General features: G+C 40.7%; 1 protein-coding gene across 2 annotated transcripts in view; it reads right to left on the bottom strand.

The window, feature by feature from the left end:
- The window catches only part of LOC138282394 (cadherin-7-like), a 1,442,915-nt gene that overhangs the window by 1,250,114 nt on the left and 176,105 nt on the right, over nucleotides 1-16,696 (bottom strand). For both annotated transcript variants that reach the window (XM_069219909.1, XM_069219908.1), the window contains exon 2: nucleotides 11,131-11,462. In XM_069219909.1, the coding sequence (XP_069076010.1) occupies nucleotides 11,131-11,325 (195 nt within the window). In that variant the 5' untranslated portion in view covers nucleotides 11,326-11,462. The remainder of the gene's footprint in view (nucleotides 1-11,130; nucleotides 11,463-16,696) is intronic.

The following is a 16,696-nucleotide window of genomic DNA, read 5'->3' as shown; positions in this document are numbered from 1 at the left end:
TACTGTAGAAAAAATGAATGGGCTTCTGCAAGAAATAACCAACTCTGATGTCTTGGAGGGGATCCATCTATATCAGATATGTGGCAATATCCATCACAGGTTTCTTCTTTAATAATCACAAAGCTCCTTGGGGCAGATAGCACAGAGTAGTTTGTTCAGAAAAAAGGAGGTGAATGCACCTTGCAAATTCCAAAGATTAGATAGGCATCTCTGAATACCTCATGACTGACTCATAATGCAGCCTTGAGCGGGTTAACGAGGTGGCATGGTTTATTTGTTATTTGCTTTTCAAAGAAGTCAAAAATGTTTGAATAACGTTCATTTGCCAGACACTTTGTTTGTCATAGATAATACATTTCCATTACTCCTTTTATGATTGATGGAATAGTTCAAAATAGTTATTTTAGTGCATTAATAGCATATTATATTATGTGACATATGGATGCATCTAAGAGCAAAGTAAGCATTTTCAGTGATGCGAATAGCCGCACCCATAAAGATGATGGAAGTGGAGCACCTTTCTATTGAAGAGTAAACAATGGACAAAGTGTCTGCCTGCTGCATAGTAGACAGGAAAAATTTATATAAGCCACAAAAACAAGACTAGAAGATTTTGCTGATCATTTTTTACTGCACCCACTATTTTTGCAATGTCAAGTCTATCACTCTAGAGGAGACCAAGGCAGTTGTTGACATCAGTAAACCTGGTTCTCTCATAGACCTATGCCCTCATCTTATCTTAAAATAAGTCAATGCCTGTATTAACCCTTATTAATGTTAACTGATAAACTCTTTTCTCAACTCCACTAAAATTCCTTCAGTCTGGAGCAAGCTCACGTGAGACCCTAGCCTAAAAATCAAGGAAATGATTGCTGATCCATAATTATGGCTAGTTTTAGACCCATCTTATGCCGTTCCCTGGCTTCCAAAATATTGGGAAAAAACTGTGAATCTTGGACTATCTTTTTTTTTAGATTCAAATCAGCTTCTGAATGACTCCCAGTCTTGTTTTCAACTAATGTTTAGCATGGATTCTGCCCTACTAGCAGCGGCCAAGCACATTTGTTAACTAATGGATGGATACCATTCAGACAGTTACCCTGTCTACCTTTTGATCGTCTCCTATTAAATTACAGATTAAATATGGGGTGCCTCAGGAATCCTCCTTGCACCCCAAGTTATTAAATGTATGCATGGCCCTGCTGGCTAAGTTGGTTCAATCTACATTAAATCTCAGGTTGCCTTTATATCTGCTACATTCTTTATTCTTCTGAAAGCTTTAAGAAAAGTACTCAATATTCTCTTTCTTGCTACTCGCAGAACTGTACGCCATGACCTCCTCACAGCACCCTAAGTATCTGATCCTATGTTTGCAGATAGTTCAGAATGCCACAGTCATTTCGTACCAGCCCCAAAATCAATTTGTCTCCTCACATCTGGCAGACCTATACTGGCTCCCCATACAGAAAATGCTCTTATCAGGACCTTAATCTTGACTTTCTATGCCTTCTCAAAGAAGGGCCCTAAATTTCATGAAAATCTGATCCATCCTTATATCACTGTGAGACCCCTCAGGTCCTTTGGTAGCAGGCTACTGTTAACTCCCCTCTTTAAACGGGATAAAGTGGAGGTCGTTCTTTTTCCTACCTGGCCATCCTGCAGTGGAACCCTCTGCCCCAGGACTTCTGTCTAGCACCACAGAAGCATCCTTTCAGGAAATGTTACTGTACTAGTAGGCCCAGCGAAGCCTACCTGAACCACAACAAGCAGCCAGTTAAATCAAAAGAGCATGTAGCTCCTTGGAAATGTAAAGTTGGATTTTCAGAAGCAGCATTGCTTCCGCCCTGGTTTCCGAAGCTTCACAATTCAGACCAATCGTGCTGGCCAGGAAATACTGCCTGTCTGTCTGAAATATCTGTTATTCACACTACCGGCTAGGTTGCTAGAGAGAGTTTAGAAAGTAGAAAAATCAATATTTAGATTTACAAGCATATGATTAAGCTTCACAAAACCATTTGCAGTGGTTCAGGATGGCCTTACAAGGAGGGATGTGTATCGAGTAAGTTCAGCGCCGGCCCTTGAATTATCTTTATAACAGTATTGATCTTATTATATGTATGAAATGAGAGCTTGACATTATTGAAGAAACAGCTACAAAAGCATACAGCATATCTAAGAAATTCTTGAATTGGAAGCTGGTTTCAATACTTTGAATCTGGACTGAACTTTTCATTATTGGACAAGACACAGTGGCTTCTCTGTTGCTAAAATGCAGGAGAAAGCTATAAGTAGATACGAGACAATTACTTTTTCTTCCCAGAAAAATATGTCAGATCTCCTCGACCCTCAGTGCCCACTTTCGTTTAGGTATTGGGTTGTACTTCACCAGAATGTGATAGCACCCAGCCTAGATTAAATATCACATTTAAATAGTAAGCCTGCCAGCCCTGGAGTTTCCCATCTGTGTGTGGGTCGTATTGAAATGTTCCTCAAGATCTGAATTGCATGTGCAGGGGGAAGTTAGGGCGAAGACGACCTGAAAGTATTGGAGCGCTCTACATGAGCACCAGTTGAATTACACAAGGACACATTCCTTTTTTGGTAGGCGTCGGGAGATGAGGTAATTTGCCCAGAATCACCAGAAGTTGAGCCATGCTCCTACTTGCACCTGCTTCCCCATCTCCATGGTCGGCAGCTCTAGCAGTCATGCCTAGTTGGGATCAACTATCAATTTTTTGAAGCTCTTTGAAGTACTCTTTACATTGCGGAACGCCTGTGTAAACTTGCCTTCCAAGTCAAAGGTAGTTTGTCAGAACACTCTATTGAAAAGGGTTTAAGTAAGGGGCGGGCGGAATGAAAAATCAGTCAGCAGTGCAACCCATTTCTCTTCATGAATCTGTTCTCTTTTACTCTTCTAGTGTGGGGTTTTGTTTTTGAAATGTTTTAACAATCTGTCTATAGAGCACATTTGCGAGATATCAAGGAGTCTTGGTTAGTCTCTAAATACAATACCTTAGTCTAAATCTTGTCTTCATATTTCTCTTATGGAACTTAAATGGTTGCTATTAGTATTTCTCTTAAATGCCCTTCTTGTCAACTTTCTGTACCTTTCCTATAATTACAGATTCCTCCAGGGTCTCTCACACTTCTCACGAGACCTGCCATTACATTATTGAAATATGTTATAGTCCTGTTCGTATCTATGAGCACCCGCCACCTTTTTGTAAAATAAACAATGGTAGTTGTATATCAGCAAAGATAGTGTCTCACTTAGAAATCACTAACTTTTATTTCCTATTCAAAGGATAGTCGGCGATACACAATTTATGAAACTGAAGCACAGAAGCAAAGTATGAAATTGGAAAACTGCTAGACCTAAATGTAATCCGTAATCTTTTATTCAGTTGCATGAAAACAGTGCTAGGTGTTCATGTTGACAACACAGTGATTAACAACAAAGTTTTTTTATGCGAATATGTACAACAGTTGCAAAGACCATAAGGATATAATTGTAGAAACCAAATTACTGGAAAATCAAAACAAAGCATTTATCCTAAACAGAATGACCCAAATGAAAATGCAGAAATGTCGATGGCATTTCAATCCTTGGAGATGATTTATTGGATTATCATCAGGATGTGAAAGTGAGAGAACTTGTGCTGAATGTTTAGATCACAACGCCAGGAGGATGATGATAATGTCAGACTAAATCAACGAACCTCACTATGCACAATGTTTCAGTATCAATAGCTTATGGGGCAATCATAAGTCCTAAGGAATGGTATAGTCATTCAAAAAGAACAAAAGCAACTGCAGGAATAAATTCAGGCAGACATTATCCACAGTGCCACGGTCCCTGTCACTGTCATAGGTAGAATCCAGAACTCAGTATATGTCAGACCTACAGCGTTTCTCTTGGAAGTTTGTTCTTCTAACTGCCACTGTATTGATAGCTGATCACATGTATGGGTCTGTGTCTTTTAGCCAAGAAGTTTGCATCACAGAAGAGTGATCATGAACACTAAACGGTTGGCTTTAAAAAGAAAGACACCTGTGGGACCCTAAAGCACTTATATAATTCTTGGTTCTGTCTGGATTACCTGCCATTTTATGACTGGGCTACAAAACTGCTGACCTAAATCAGTTGTCAACCTAGCTCGAAACATAACTGCTGTTGGCCCAAAAGGTAGCTGAACCATTGCACTTCAATGATATATATATATATTTTTTTATTTTGCATATTATTGGTATACTATATTCTGTAACCCCAGGATTGACAGTACACATTCTTCAGGACAGAATTCAGAATCTCCTCCTGACCCACTCCTCTTCCCTGCCCTTTTGACAATGGTCATCAATTAACCTCATTACAATCCTCTTCCCACAGGACATTCAGTTCAGGGCTGAGTAAAGAAGAGATGGTTGATTTTAACTTCTGTTGGTGAATTTCATATCTGGGTATCGTAGGGGGAAGGGCTATATGTCAGCTCTCATTACATATTCTCAAGCTTCCCATCTTCCTCATAGCATCCAGGGAGGCTTTTAAACCAGTTGCTCGACTCACCCATTTACTGTCCTGAGGGGTCCTGTGCCTTAGGAAACATATGAGGTGGGTGGAATTAGTGTTCCCATGGACAAACCCCTTTTTATATATCCCATCAAGATTGAGGGTGTACCATTCTCCTCCCCACTCTGGTGTAAACCTTTCATCATTCAGACACAGACGGGGTCAGAGAGGAGTTTGTGAATGCTCACAAGCTGATATATGTGCAGCATTCCCAAAATGAAAAGGCAAAGCATGTCTTGTATTGTCCCCACATCATTAAAATAGTCATATCATATAATGATGTATGAGAAAATTGATTTATGTCTACTAGGCATGCCTCTTAAAATGCATAGCAAGTATATTTATGACCAAAGTAGACTCTGTGAATTTTGCCCTTTACACATTAGGTGGTTGCTCTAAACTGTGCCTTCTATTGGGTTTTACCTTCATTACTCCCGAATGAATCGATCTTCTCTAAGAATGCAAAATAATCACATTCTAATGAGCTCTTCTTGTACATAGAAGCGATGTCTCACAATCTTTATCCTACAAGAACTGAATGATAAGGAGAACAATTTAAAGTGTTAAATAAATGTGCTTGAACACATTGGTTCTAAGTATTAATCAGGTAAGAAAATTAATCACATTTACAGTTAAAATCAGAAGTTTACTTTCTCCCCAGACTACAGGCAATCCTCCACCAAAGTTCCCAGTACTCTTGTCAACCAGTGTTTTTTGACCAAAGAAGCCACAGCTCCTGTAGTAGAGACACCCCCTTACCCTTGTCAGACTCTCAAATCGAGGTAAGCCTTTCTACCTCTTCCTTTCTGGTAAAAGTAGGTAGCCATATCTTCCTTCTGAAATGGAGGCACCTGACCAATGATCCCCTGGTCCTTCAACCTCTGGCCAGACATCACAAAGATCTTCAAGTTTTCTCATCCTCATCCAAAGATCCCCTTGTCATCATCTCTCTTCCTAAGGAAATGACCTTGTGGATCAGGAAGTGGCAGAACTTGTCATAAAAAGGGCAGCCATGCTGCCTCTCCCACTGTGGTTCTAGCAGCTCAATCGTCCTGGTATACAAAATAAATCAAGCACTTGTGTCCTGTCATTAACCTCAAGTCCCTCAGCTGGTGCGTTACCTACAAATAATTCAACATAGAGACTCCTCTCCTTTGCCTGAATTGTGTGTCTGTATCTCTAAAGTACCTATTTTTCAGTTTTCATCTGAGATGCTCGCCAGTGATATCTCATGTTTAAGTAGGTCAAATTTTGGAAGCTCAGTTTGCTGTCCTTCAGCTTCTCATCTACAATGTAGTGTTTCACCAAACTCCTCTTTTTACGGTAAATCACATCTGAGCGAGTCGTCTTCATCTCTTAATCTACCTCAACAATATTGTCTTGATGGCTCAGGATTCTCTTCACCACTGGGATCATCATCAGTGCCATTGGTCTCTTCTCAACTCTCTACATTTCCATGTTCATTTTTAAAAAATCATCCTTTGCCGTCTAACAGTTGATGGAATTCTTAGGCTTAATCTATATCAGTTCTAACTTCCTTTTGAGAAACCATCTAAAAAATGATATGCAGTTAACTCTGGACAGAAGCAATTCCCTTCAGGAATCTTGCCTTGATGACAAATCCATTGTAATTTTCAATCCATGCATTTTTTTGGGTGCCATCCACTACAAGTAGGATCACCACTTCACTCCAGGTCATTACAGACACTGCCTCCAGTTGTGAACCTTTTCACACACAAATCATTAATTTCAGGTGTGTTGCTCTAATTAGTTCAGTGGAAGTGAAAGAAGAATACAACATCCAGAAAGCAGGATGCTATGATACAACAGTCCAGGACTGGAAAGAGGGACCAGGAAGATGCTTGTCACAATACCTACCGGACACTTCACTGTTGGAAAGCCCTCCAATTGAGAGATGGCTCCAGTTATTCAGATATGATTTCCTTGAATGACTTCTCCTTGGAAGAACATTAATGGTACCTGAACAATATAAAGATATGGAATGGGAGGGTCCCTTTGGATCTCACCCAGTTTTCATCCTAAAATCAGATTCCCATCTGCAACATCAACAAACTTGGTAGACCCGGTAAAAGAACCTGGGCATACTGGCTAAGGATCACAGGTGCTTTTGTTTTTATTGGCATTACACTGTTCAGGTGGATATCCTTCCAGGCCTCACCCACTCTATCGCTGCCTGCCACTCAAGTAATCTTTAGGAGTGATTAGATCCTGGACCTTCCTTTTTCAGGCTTCTTTTTCACCTTTGGATAGCCATAGATAGATCTCTTCATATTTTGTGTTCATTTCTAACTTTGGCACTTCTTGAGCTGGCTTCTGACCCGGAACACCTGGGCAGTAGATGCTTTTCTCCAGGACTGGAGCCTTTTTAAAAGTTTATGCCTTTCTCCGTTTCAGCACAATTCTGATAACCATGGTTCTCCTGCACTGCTGTCTGTATCTTCTTTTCCTGATCACTTCCTATTTTGTCTCTCCTAAGCATGGTGTGCTGTGTTTCAGAAGTGCACTGCAAACATTCTCCGTGCTTTACCTGAATATCGTAACATTCGTGTGGATCCCTTGAAGAATGCTCACCCTCTAGTCCTTTGGGAACATGGTCTGTCTAATTCAGCTGATTTCCTTGGCCTTTTATCTGAAGCTACAAGAATTATCTTTGACTCATGGTCTGATGGCACCAGGCAAGCCTAAATGTCCACACCGTCAGATTGGATTGACTAATGCTTGTGTTATTGTGTTTACCTTTGCTTCCCTTTTGTTCAAGTTTTCAACTACTCCCTCACACCCTTCATGCCAAGGGTCTTTCTTGCTGCACCATTAACATTTACCTCCAGCTATCTCCTCTGCCCACCCTTCTCTTGGCTCCATTCATACTGTGAAAGGTCTTCTAGTTTTGACTTAATTAAAGGAATCAGCCTTTCTTTTCCTCCTCGTCTCAGATACATCTCCACCCGGTGAGTCATATTGGCCTCTCCCTCTTGCCTTTCTTGGCCTGTTATCCCAGATTTTTTGTAAAAAATAAATAAATCAGGCTGACCACTCTCCTCAGTTTAGTCTATGTTAAAAAGTCTCTAATGATAGAGTCCTGTCCATCAATGACTGGTCCTTCTCTATTGAAGTTTCTGAAAGGACCAAGACCAACTGTTTTCTGTCCTTTATTCTTACCTTCTGTCTTGCTCTAATTTTATGTAGTTAGCTGCCTCAAAAACTATGACACCTACAACCCATCCTCCCTCATCCTCTTGGCTTCTTATTTTTTTCAGGTAACCTCACTCGCCCCCTCCACCACCCCAGTTATTTCCTGTTGGCACTGTTGGGTTTCGCCAGAAGGTGGGGTAGATGTTTCCAGGTGTGGTGCACACCCCTGTTAAGAAGCTATGGCATCTGAAGCCACCTGGTCAAACTCCTTAGGATGGCTTACTGATCCAGCACCTTTATCTTCAAAGCCTTTAACTTTAGACAATTTCAGTATGTTGCTTTTCTTTGTTGCAAAGTCTTCAAAATTTTCATTCAATAATGCCTTGTAGTCTTGCAATGAAATGTAGATTTCCCCAAAGTCAGGCCAAGAAAATTGTGATTTTAATAAATACAAGGAAACAGAAATTATATCAAATCCTTCCCTTCCAGGATCTTCTCTTTGCATTACTATGACTGAACCTCCTTTGGAGATGATAGAATTGTTTCTTTTTGATGGATTTTAGTTTGCTTGTTTTCTGTTGCTACGCTCTTTACAATGTTTTTACTTGCCTAAGTGCTTTCTCCCTCAATAGTTGCTTAAAAACCTATTCTCCCCATCTAAGGTTTATGTTCCCTGTCATTACAGTGATTTTTAATTCTTTTTCCAGCCTTGTTCCTATTCTGGACTTCTCCTGGGTTGCCTCTCTCAAGCACTACTCCTAGTTTGCTCAAGTGCTATCATCGTCCTCCTTTCTGGATTCTCTCACAGTTTATATTGGATCCTGTTCATGACTTGACTACCTTCAGACTCCTGTTCTGTTGAGCTTGTTCCCATTGTCATTTTTGTCATACATTCTTCAAAGACAGGCTCAGCTGTGTGGCATGTCTACTTAGATGTTAACTGAAGTAATTGATCTTTGCACAGGTGAAGTGCATTTATGTTTCTGGAGAAAATAACAGGGATCCAGAGCAATATGTTCTAGAGAAGATCAAGTGCAGAAATAACTCCACAGGAGCAAAGACAGAACTCTAGACTAAGAGGGGTCTATTGTTACAGCAAACTGTGAAGGAGATCGGCTAGATGAAACCATCTTTACTTCTATGCAGTCAATAGTTATGCGTCGTAGGCCTAGATATAAGAAAAGTGGTGCTTCGTTACATGAAGCACCACTTTTCTTGCATCCCATTGTGCCTCCCTAGCGCCACCATGTGTGCACCAGATTATTGATACAGGACACCATGGCGCACATTAGGATCAATAGCATCAAAATGTCTGACGTTATTGTGGTATTTTGTAGAATTAGTGCCAGAAATGTTGGCGCTAATCCTGCAAAGTACATAGAGGCCCATTATAAACAATGGAGTTTCTCAATTTAAAGCCTGCACTGAGCAGTCGTTAAAAATGACAAGAAAAACGGTGCAGTGGAATCTCATAGATTTCACTGCACCATTTATCTGGGTATCTTATGGAGGAATGCTCCCCTTGCATACATTATGCCTGGTGCAGGAATAATGTGGCACAAGGGTATACAAAGTGGCACAATGCGTGCATTGCACCCCTTTGTAAATTTGGTGCTGCATTTTTCCCAACCTAACGCCACATTAGCACAAAAAAAAATATGCTAATGTGGTGCTAGGTGGCACAAGGCACTTCTTAAATTTGGCCCTTAGCATCTTTACAGCATATGTAACTGCAATATAGTGAACGTCTTGCAAAACAGACATAATTTGACAGACTGAATCAGATTCTGTAATGTGTTGTGATATGAGTTAGACGTCACACTGCTACAAGTCTGACGGCTTGTGGAAATGCAATTAATGAATTTTGAGCACTTCACCCTTTGGGTCTAATTAAATTTTATTGCTAGTTAATTAGCGCTTCAATGTGCTGCAGTTCATTCATGTAATAAGAGTGTCATTAAAAAAAGGGCACGAGAACAAGTGGTAATACTTACCTCTGTTACAAAAATAAACATACCGGGAGATGATAGGGCTCATTACAGAGATTATCTTAAAATGTCTGTGGGTTTTTCGATTTAGCGAAGACTAATCGCCCAGTGTAATAACACCACACGAATCTAATGAACCAGGCAATCTCCTGGAGCGTCCTATTGCCAAATGGATTTAGTATTAATATGATTCATTACAAACTAATGAGGAGTAAATCAGTCGCTAGTTTGTGAATAGGAAATTACGGCAAATATTGCTTTTTAGTTTTATGGAGCTGGCTGTGGTTGACTTGATGCGGTGTCCCCAATAGCATTGATAACTTCCCTGAGGTAGTTTACTATCTTTAATTTTCTCTTAACTTAAAACGGGATAGATTTACAAGAAAGTGATGCATCAGTGCTGATGCGCCAATTTTCTTGCTTCTCCCTACCGCCACCTAATGACATCATGGTTACCCTGTATTTACAAAATGGCGCACTGTGGCGGTTGTTAGCACAGCGTCAACATTTTTTAAGCTATTGTCGTGCTTTCCTGCACTAGTGTCAAAAATGTTGATGCTAGTGCAAAAAAGCACAGGGAGGCCCATAGGTTAGTATGGGTGTGTTATTTTAACACCTGCTCTGAGCAGGAGTTAGAAATGATGGAATAAATGATGCAGTGAAATCTTGCAGATTTCATTGCACCAATTTTTTGGGCCTCCCTGCATCGGAACGCCCGCCCTTGCGCACATTATGCCTGGCACAGGCATAATGTGGCACAAGGGTTTACAAAGTAGCACAATGCATGGATTATGCCACTTTGTAAATATGACGCAGGGGAAAGGCCCCCTTAATGCCACCATAGCATAAAGAAAAAATTAAGCTAGGGTGGTGCTAGGGTGGCGCAAGGCGGTGCAAGGGGCTTGTAAATCTGCCCCAAATCCTTTTTTAACATTCACTTGTTTGCCTTTAGTAACAGAGTGATGGCGGGTTATGAGCTCATTTAAATGTTAATGTTGTGTGTGTTTGATGATGGTTTTCTTACACAACAGAATAGTCCTGTTTGTAATAAAAACAAATAATGTATAATATGCCTAATCAAACACTGTACCTCTTTGGAAGTTTAAAATATCTTGATGAAAGGATCAAACGTCTTTTGGTATCTTTCCTTACACTGTACAACATCGGTCAAAAAGGACGTATTTGTCTATGTATATTAATGCTATTTCCAGTGCTCATACATCAAGCACACGTGTTTGCTTCCTACTACTTCAGATTTACATTTTTCAAATCATAGCTTCTTTTCTTTATTATTGGTTTGGTGGTTTATCGCTGCTTCCATTTCACTTTGCATTTAACTGCATTTGTCATATTACATGCAAGTCAGAGCCCCCCACTTTCAGACAATTGTATCAGTTTAGTAAATACAGATGATGGAGTTACCTGTCCAACATACACCTGCTGTGTCACCTCCAGCTCCTCATAGACAAAGAACTGCTTCCACACCCAGCCGCGCTTCACTCGGTTTGGGCTTTGATGCTTCCCGTCCCTCGAGTCGTGGAAAACTGGGCTGTTGCTCAAGCACGGGCAGAACTGTGCCAATCCCAGCACAACTGGCAGCAGTGCGACGCACTCCATGGCACGCAATCCTTTCAATAACCGATCTTTTGAGACAGAAACCGACTTGTGATGACGTCTAACGTGATCCTGTGAAATTTATCCTCGTTCTTTCTTCAGGTTTTCAGTCCCGGAGTAAATATAACTGTTTCATAGTCCTATAAGACAAGTAACACACAACAAATATTAGTTTTGCATTTGCATATATTGGCCTTTTTGAAACTTAACCTCAAATGTTTATGAAACATGATTGAATAATAAATCATGGTGACAATCTTCCATGGAAATTTTGAGAAGGAATTGTACTGGATCCATTCATGCCATGTGAGTTTTTAGTCAATTAGCTAATGATGTCAGGTGGAGGAAAATAAGTCCAATTCTACTGAAATTAGTGGACACAGCGGACACTGCTAGCTGAAAATAATCAGTTTCAAGGTGCAGCTTTGAAATATTTGATTTATTTTTTACCCAATAGTAAATGATTAGAAAAATAAGCATGTAGCATACATACTACATGCCTTTCCTTTTAGCGTGCAAGCAAAAAAAGAAAGAAAAAAAAGACTGCGTTAGCACCATTTTAAAAAATGCTAGTCAATCTCAAACATCCTCCTCTCTACCTCCCCCACAATGGGAATGAAATGTCTCATCTCATGTTTCCTCCGCTGACATTTCATGCTTTTAATTAAATGGGCAAAGGGAAAACACAGCTTGCTTTCCCTGGGGTTTCGAGAGTTAATCTAATTGAAAATAAAAATATTCTTTTGTGAGCTAAACTCTTCCGTGGTAGGTTATTATCTTCTGAGTCCAGCGGCTTCTGCATTGATTGAATTAACAAAACTATCAGTTTGACAAAAATTGAAGTGGTTGCAAGAATGAACCCTAGCATAGACTGAACACAGATTGCACATAGTATACACATTCACCAGTACAGAAAGACACCAGAGGTGTCTGTCCTTGTCTTAGAAGATAAGATGCTATTTGTGCTGGAACTGCAGCATTTGCTCCTACACATATTCAAGTTAGTTGAAGCCTATATATCAGCTTGGGCCACATTCAAAAAGCTTTTCTCTATGAGTACGTACATGTGTTCAATGGAGGAAATTCATAAGCCCAACACAGTAAGTCACACATACAGACAGAAAAAAATGTTCCTGGGTGTTTGATGAGGAGAACTGGGTAGCTAAGTGCTGTGACAGTTACCAGAGTGGCCCAATATTTCTATTAAACCTAAACATTGTGCTTCTGTATACCCACAGTTTTGGCAGATAACCGAAATGATGAGACTGAGAGAGCGTAGTTTGAATGTATCAAATATTAGAAGTGTAATACTTATATATGTGCCTAACAAATGCCGCATAGAAAACGATAATGAATAATAATTTGCTTAATGTGCATTTGAATTATGTCAATGAAACATGAAATTACCATTGCGTACGCAAACTAATGTTAGTTATGAAAAATGATTGCTTGCATCATAATTAATCGAGCTTATATTAGCATTTACAATAATGCATTAAAACCCATACGCCTTAAGTTAGCGTGAGCTGTGGATTTAGCTGCCTAGCTCTCATATTAAAGGCATTTTTCTCTGTTTTTCAGTGTGCTGACTCACAAAGGGCCACGACCCTACATTTGTTCTTTTTCTTTGTTCCATGTAACTATACTGGTTTAGTTCCCATCCGCATGCTAGCTGCTTTTGTAGGGATTATTATACAATTTGAAACAAAGTAGATTAAAAGAAATGTTCAAGGACATTTAACCATGGACAGAAGAACTTATGACCCGAGGAACGTGCCAAAATGATGAACTAATCCAGGATGTGCCACCTCCGAAGACGTCAAATATGAAGACCAATCAAAGTGTTGTAAATTATCGTGGGGTGACAACTGAAATTACCTAATGTATAATTTGATAGGTTAAAGATAGTGGGTATGGTAATTGACCAATAGAATTTTGGGGGAAGGTGTTACGGAAAAGGGATAAAAACTCATGTCACAGAAGGGACGAGGGAACTAGGTAGGGAATGCTATTGATTTCATCCAAAAACTCTGTCACTCAGTTTGGTGATTGGGGACTTAACAAAATTACTTTGCCCATAGACTGCCCTTACACTTCTCCTCCTTATGAGGGAAGTATCCCCTGTCTCTTAGATGAAGCTAGACTGAAGGTAATTATGACAATGCAAATTACAATTTGTCTGTTTGTTTTTCCTTTTTTAGGTACCAACTGCTGTATTTTTGAATAGAGGTCCTAGCTAGATGTTTTCTAAATTTGTGTTCTAAAATGTTTTGCATGAAGTCCAACATGCTAATGCTAATTAGGGGCTAGGTTAGGAGTCCACTCTGACTGACGCATTAGACAAATGACTGACGCTACGCCTTGCTAAACTTGATGTAAATGGCACTTGCTGTGTTATGATCTATGTTTACTTCGTGCTATATTCTTATGTTTGTAATCCTTGCATTAGTGAAGTCTTATCATAGTTGTCATATTGTGACCATACTCTTATGTTTCTTGATTTTGAGATTAACTCTGCTGCTTGTAGATTGTACTCAATAGGGAATAAAATTCATAAATTCTATCAACAGGTGAGGTTATCCATGGCTGAAAGGTCATGGTTGCGTTGTCAATTTGATTAAATGCCTTATTCCAAGGTAAAGTATATTGTGGTGATAAGTATTGATGAAATTATTGACATATTGATCAGTTATCTCGTCCTACAGTGTCTCACCACTGGGTCACAAGATTCATTGGCCTAAAACGAGTCCTAATGTGATTAAAATTAACATAGAAGGACGCATTAACAGTTCTGGTAGGAGAGCGACGGTTTGGCCCTTGGGGCTTCTAGGACGGAGAATTATTGTTTAAACTGTTTTTCTGAGATAATGCAAATTGGAGGTATGATGGATTTCTAAGGTCACCATGACTTTCCCGGGATCTTGGACCTGCCTAAGTGAGTTGGCACTTAATGCTCAAAAATTATCCACGTGTTTGGTTGTTATGTACGGAACTGTCGAGGTCTAAGACTCCGGAGTATGTTACTAAGTGTAGGAGACACTTGGGTTATGTTGTAATCTGTGCGGAATGATAGGTCAATTGGGCGTGGTTGACAAGTCAAGTTTGATTAGACGTGTGTATGAAAACCTTCGATGGAGATTTGGTGAGTTCTAAAGTGCACTAGAATAAGCCATTGACAAGTCGAGAGTAGAATTTGCGGGTCGAATTCTGCTTGCGTATGCAGGAACTGATAAGGAGAAAGTAGCGGCCGAGGCTTCAAGTGAAATCTCTGCAAAGTTCTGAAGCGAATGTGTTACCCTTCCTGTAGTAAACCGGCAGATTTGTCATTTAAGGTGCTCGCAATATTTGCATTAGTTTGTGTGGGTTCGTATGGGTTCAGTGAGAGCGGACGAGCCGCAAGACTTTGTCAGCTGCAGTGGGTGTGAGTGTGACGTCAGTGGTGCCGCGCTGAGAAAGGCCAGTTGTCGAGAGGGGTCGCGCACGGATTGGCTGCCGTCCGTGAGAGGCAATAGGTTGGGAAAGGCGGGTGAAGAGTGTCCTGGGAACTAAGTCACTTCTGATTAAAATACAAAACAAGAGAAAATCTCAAAAATGAATTTTGTTAAAGCATTCAAGAGCGCTTTGAAGGGAGATACATATATCATAGCAACTGATGTGGAGCCTACACCACCCGAGGGTACCCCAGCTTATATAGTTATGGAAGAAAAGGGTGTCGCTCCATGTTTATGGATGAAACAGTGGTGCAAACTAACAGAGAAAGAGGGATGTTTAGCGTTTCCAGAATATGGAACATTCAATACGAGAATCCTTGCACGATTGAGGTGGATGTTAAGTCAACAGAAACCACCTCCAAGGCCAGCCCAATATGAGGCGTTAGCGGTTTGGGATCTGATGGCTCTTAAGCAAAAGCAAGAGAAATTTCAGAAAAGATTGCGAAGGGCAGAAAAATCTTATGCGGAAGCTAGGTGGGATGATGAGAGTAAAATGTGGAGAAGGGGAATAGTTGATGGGTTAAAACTGTTTCCAGCGATAGCACAAGACGAAGAAACACAGGGAAAGAAAGCCTCATGTAAAACAGATAAAGACTCAGGCAAATCCAAAGAAAATAAAAGATCTTGGGAAGCGGAAGATGATTCAGACGATGAGGAATTTATGGACAGGCTGTTACATGATCGCCCACCACCTTATGCGGTGAGCGATAGTGCTCCAAGCACTAGCACGGATCCTGGGAACCAGACGCAGGAAAAGGGAGCTGCTGATATGGCACAGATAAGTGATATGACTTCGTTACAGAATGGTGTCAGTGTACCCACTGCTCCAGATATACCAATACAGTTGCAACCTCCACTGCAGATACAGAGAATATACCCAGATGTCCTGGTATTCGAGACTACAACAAATCTGATAGTGCCGCCAGATCCGATATATACAAAATCAAAGCTAATACAGATTGAGTCAACTCCGAAATTACTATCCCAGCCACAACCACAACTAATACCAGGGTACAACCCAGTAACCGGTCCACCATTAATACCTGTCCCAGGTACATTAAAACAGACCTATGGAGTCGCTGCTCCACGCAGTTTAGGTACAGGTCAGACACCTGCCGCCATATCATTGCCAATTACTGTGGGTCCACCAGTGCCGTTGTATGCGCAAGGCAAACCTGGTGTATGCGATCAGGGAGTAATGACTCGAGATGCGATAAGAGGAGGGGCCATGGGAACTCCCCAGATTATGGCTCCGGGGGACCAAACAGATGAACAGCCAAGGCCCTCAATGGACCTTAGTCCAGTGGGAGCACCCATAGAGGCAATGCGAAAAGCAGGACTAGGGGTCCTAATCCCACAGACAATGAGTACGAACGCTTCACGTTCCCCGATGGTGCATGCAGGGAACATTTCATTACAGGGTTTCACAGTTCAACAGTTGAATGAATGGTTAGAAAAAACTTACACTTCACAAAAGACTATAGTAGATACAGTTGAACCCAGAAAACAAAAACAAGATGAATTCTTGAACTTTATGAGACTAGGGGCAGAAGCTGCTGAATTAGTGGAAAGAAGAATGGGAGTAAATAGATTGGAGTCATACACGGAGGCAGAATTGAGATTCCTATGCCCTAAAATTACCAAAGAAGTAGGCAAGGTGCATCAGAGATTAGCGAACCTGGCAGATAAATACAACATTGATATCGGAAACACTGGGGCCCGTATTTATACTTTTTGACGCTAAACTGCGCTAACGCAGTTTAGCGTCAAAAAGTTTTGCGCCGGCTAACGCCATTCTGAAGCGCCATGCGGGCGCCGTATTTATTGAATGGCGTTAGCCGGCGCAAGCAGACCGGCGCTGCCTGGTGTGCGTGGAAAAAAAA

This window comes from Pleurodeles waltl, chromosome 2_2 (genome assembly GCF_031143425.1).
Source record: "Pleurodeles waltl isolate 20211129_DDA chromosome 2_2, aPleWal1.hap1.20221129, whole genome shotgun sequence".
NCBI classification, from domain to species: Eukaryota; Metazoa; Chordata; class Amphibia; order Caudata; family Salamandridae; genus Pleurodeles; species Pleurodeles waltl.
The sequence above is the reverse complement of the archived record's forward strand: the minus strand, read 5'-3'. Positions and strand labels throughout refer to the sequence as shown.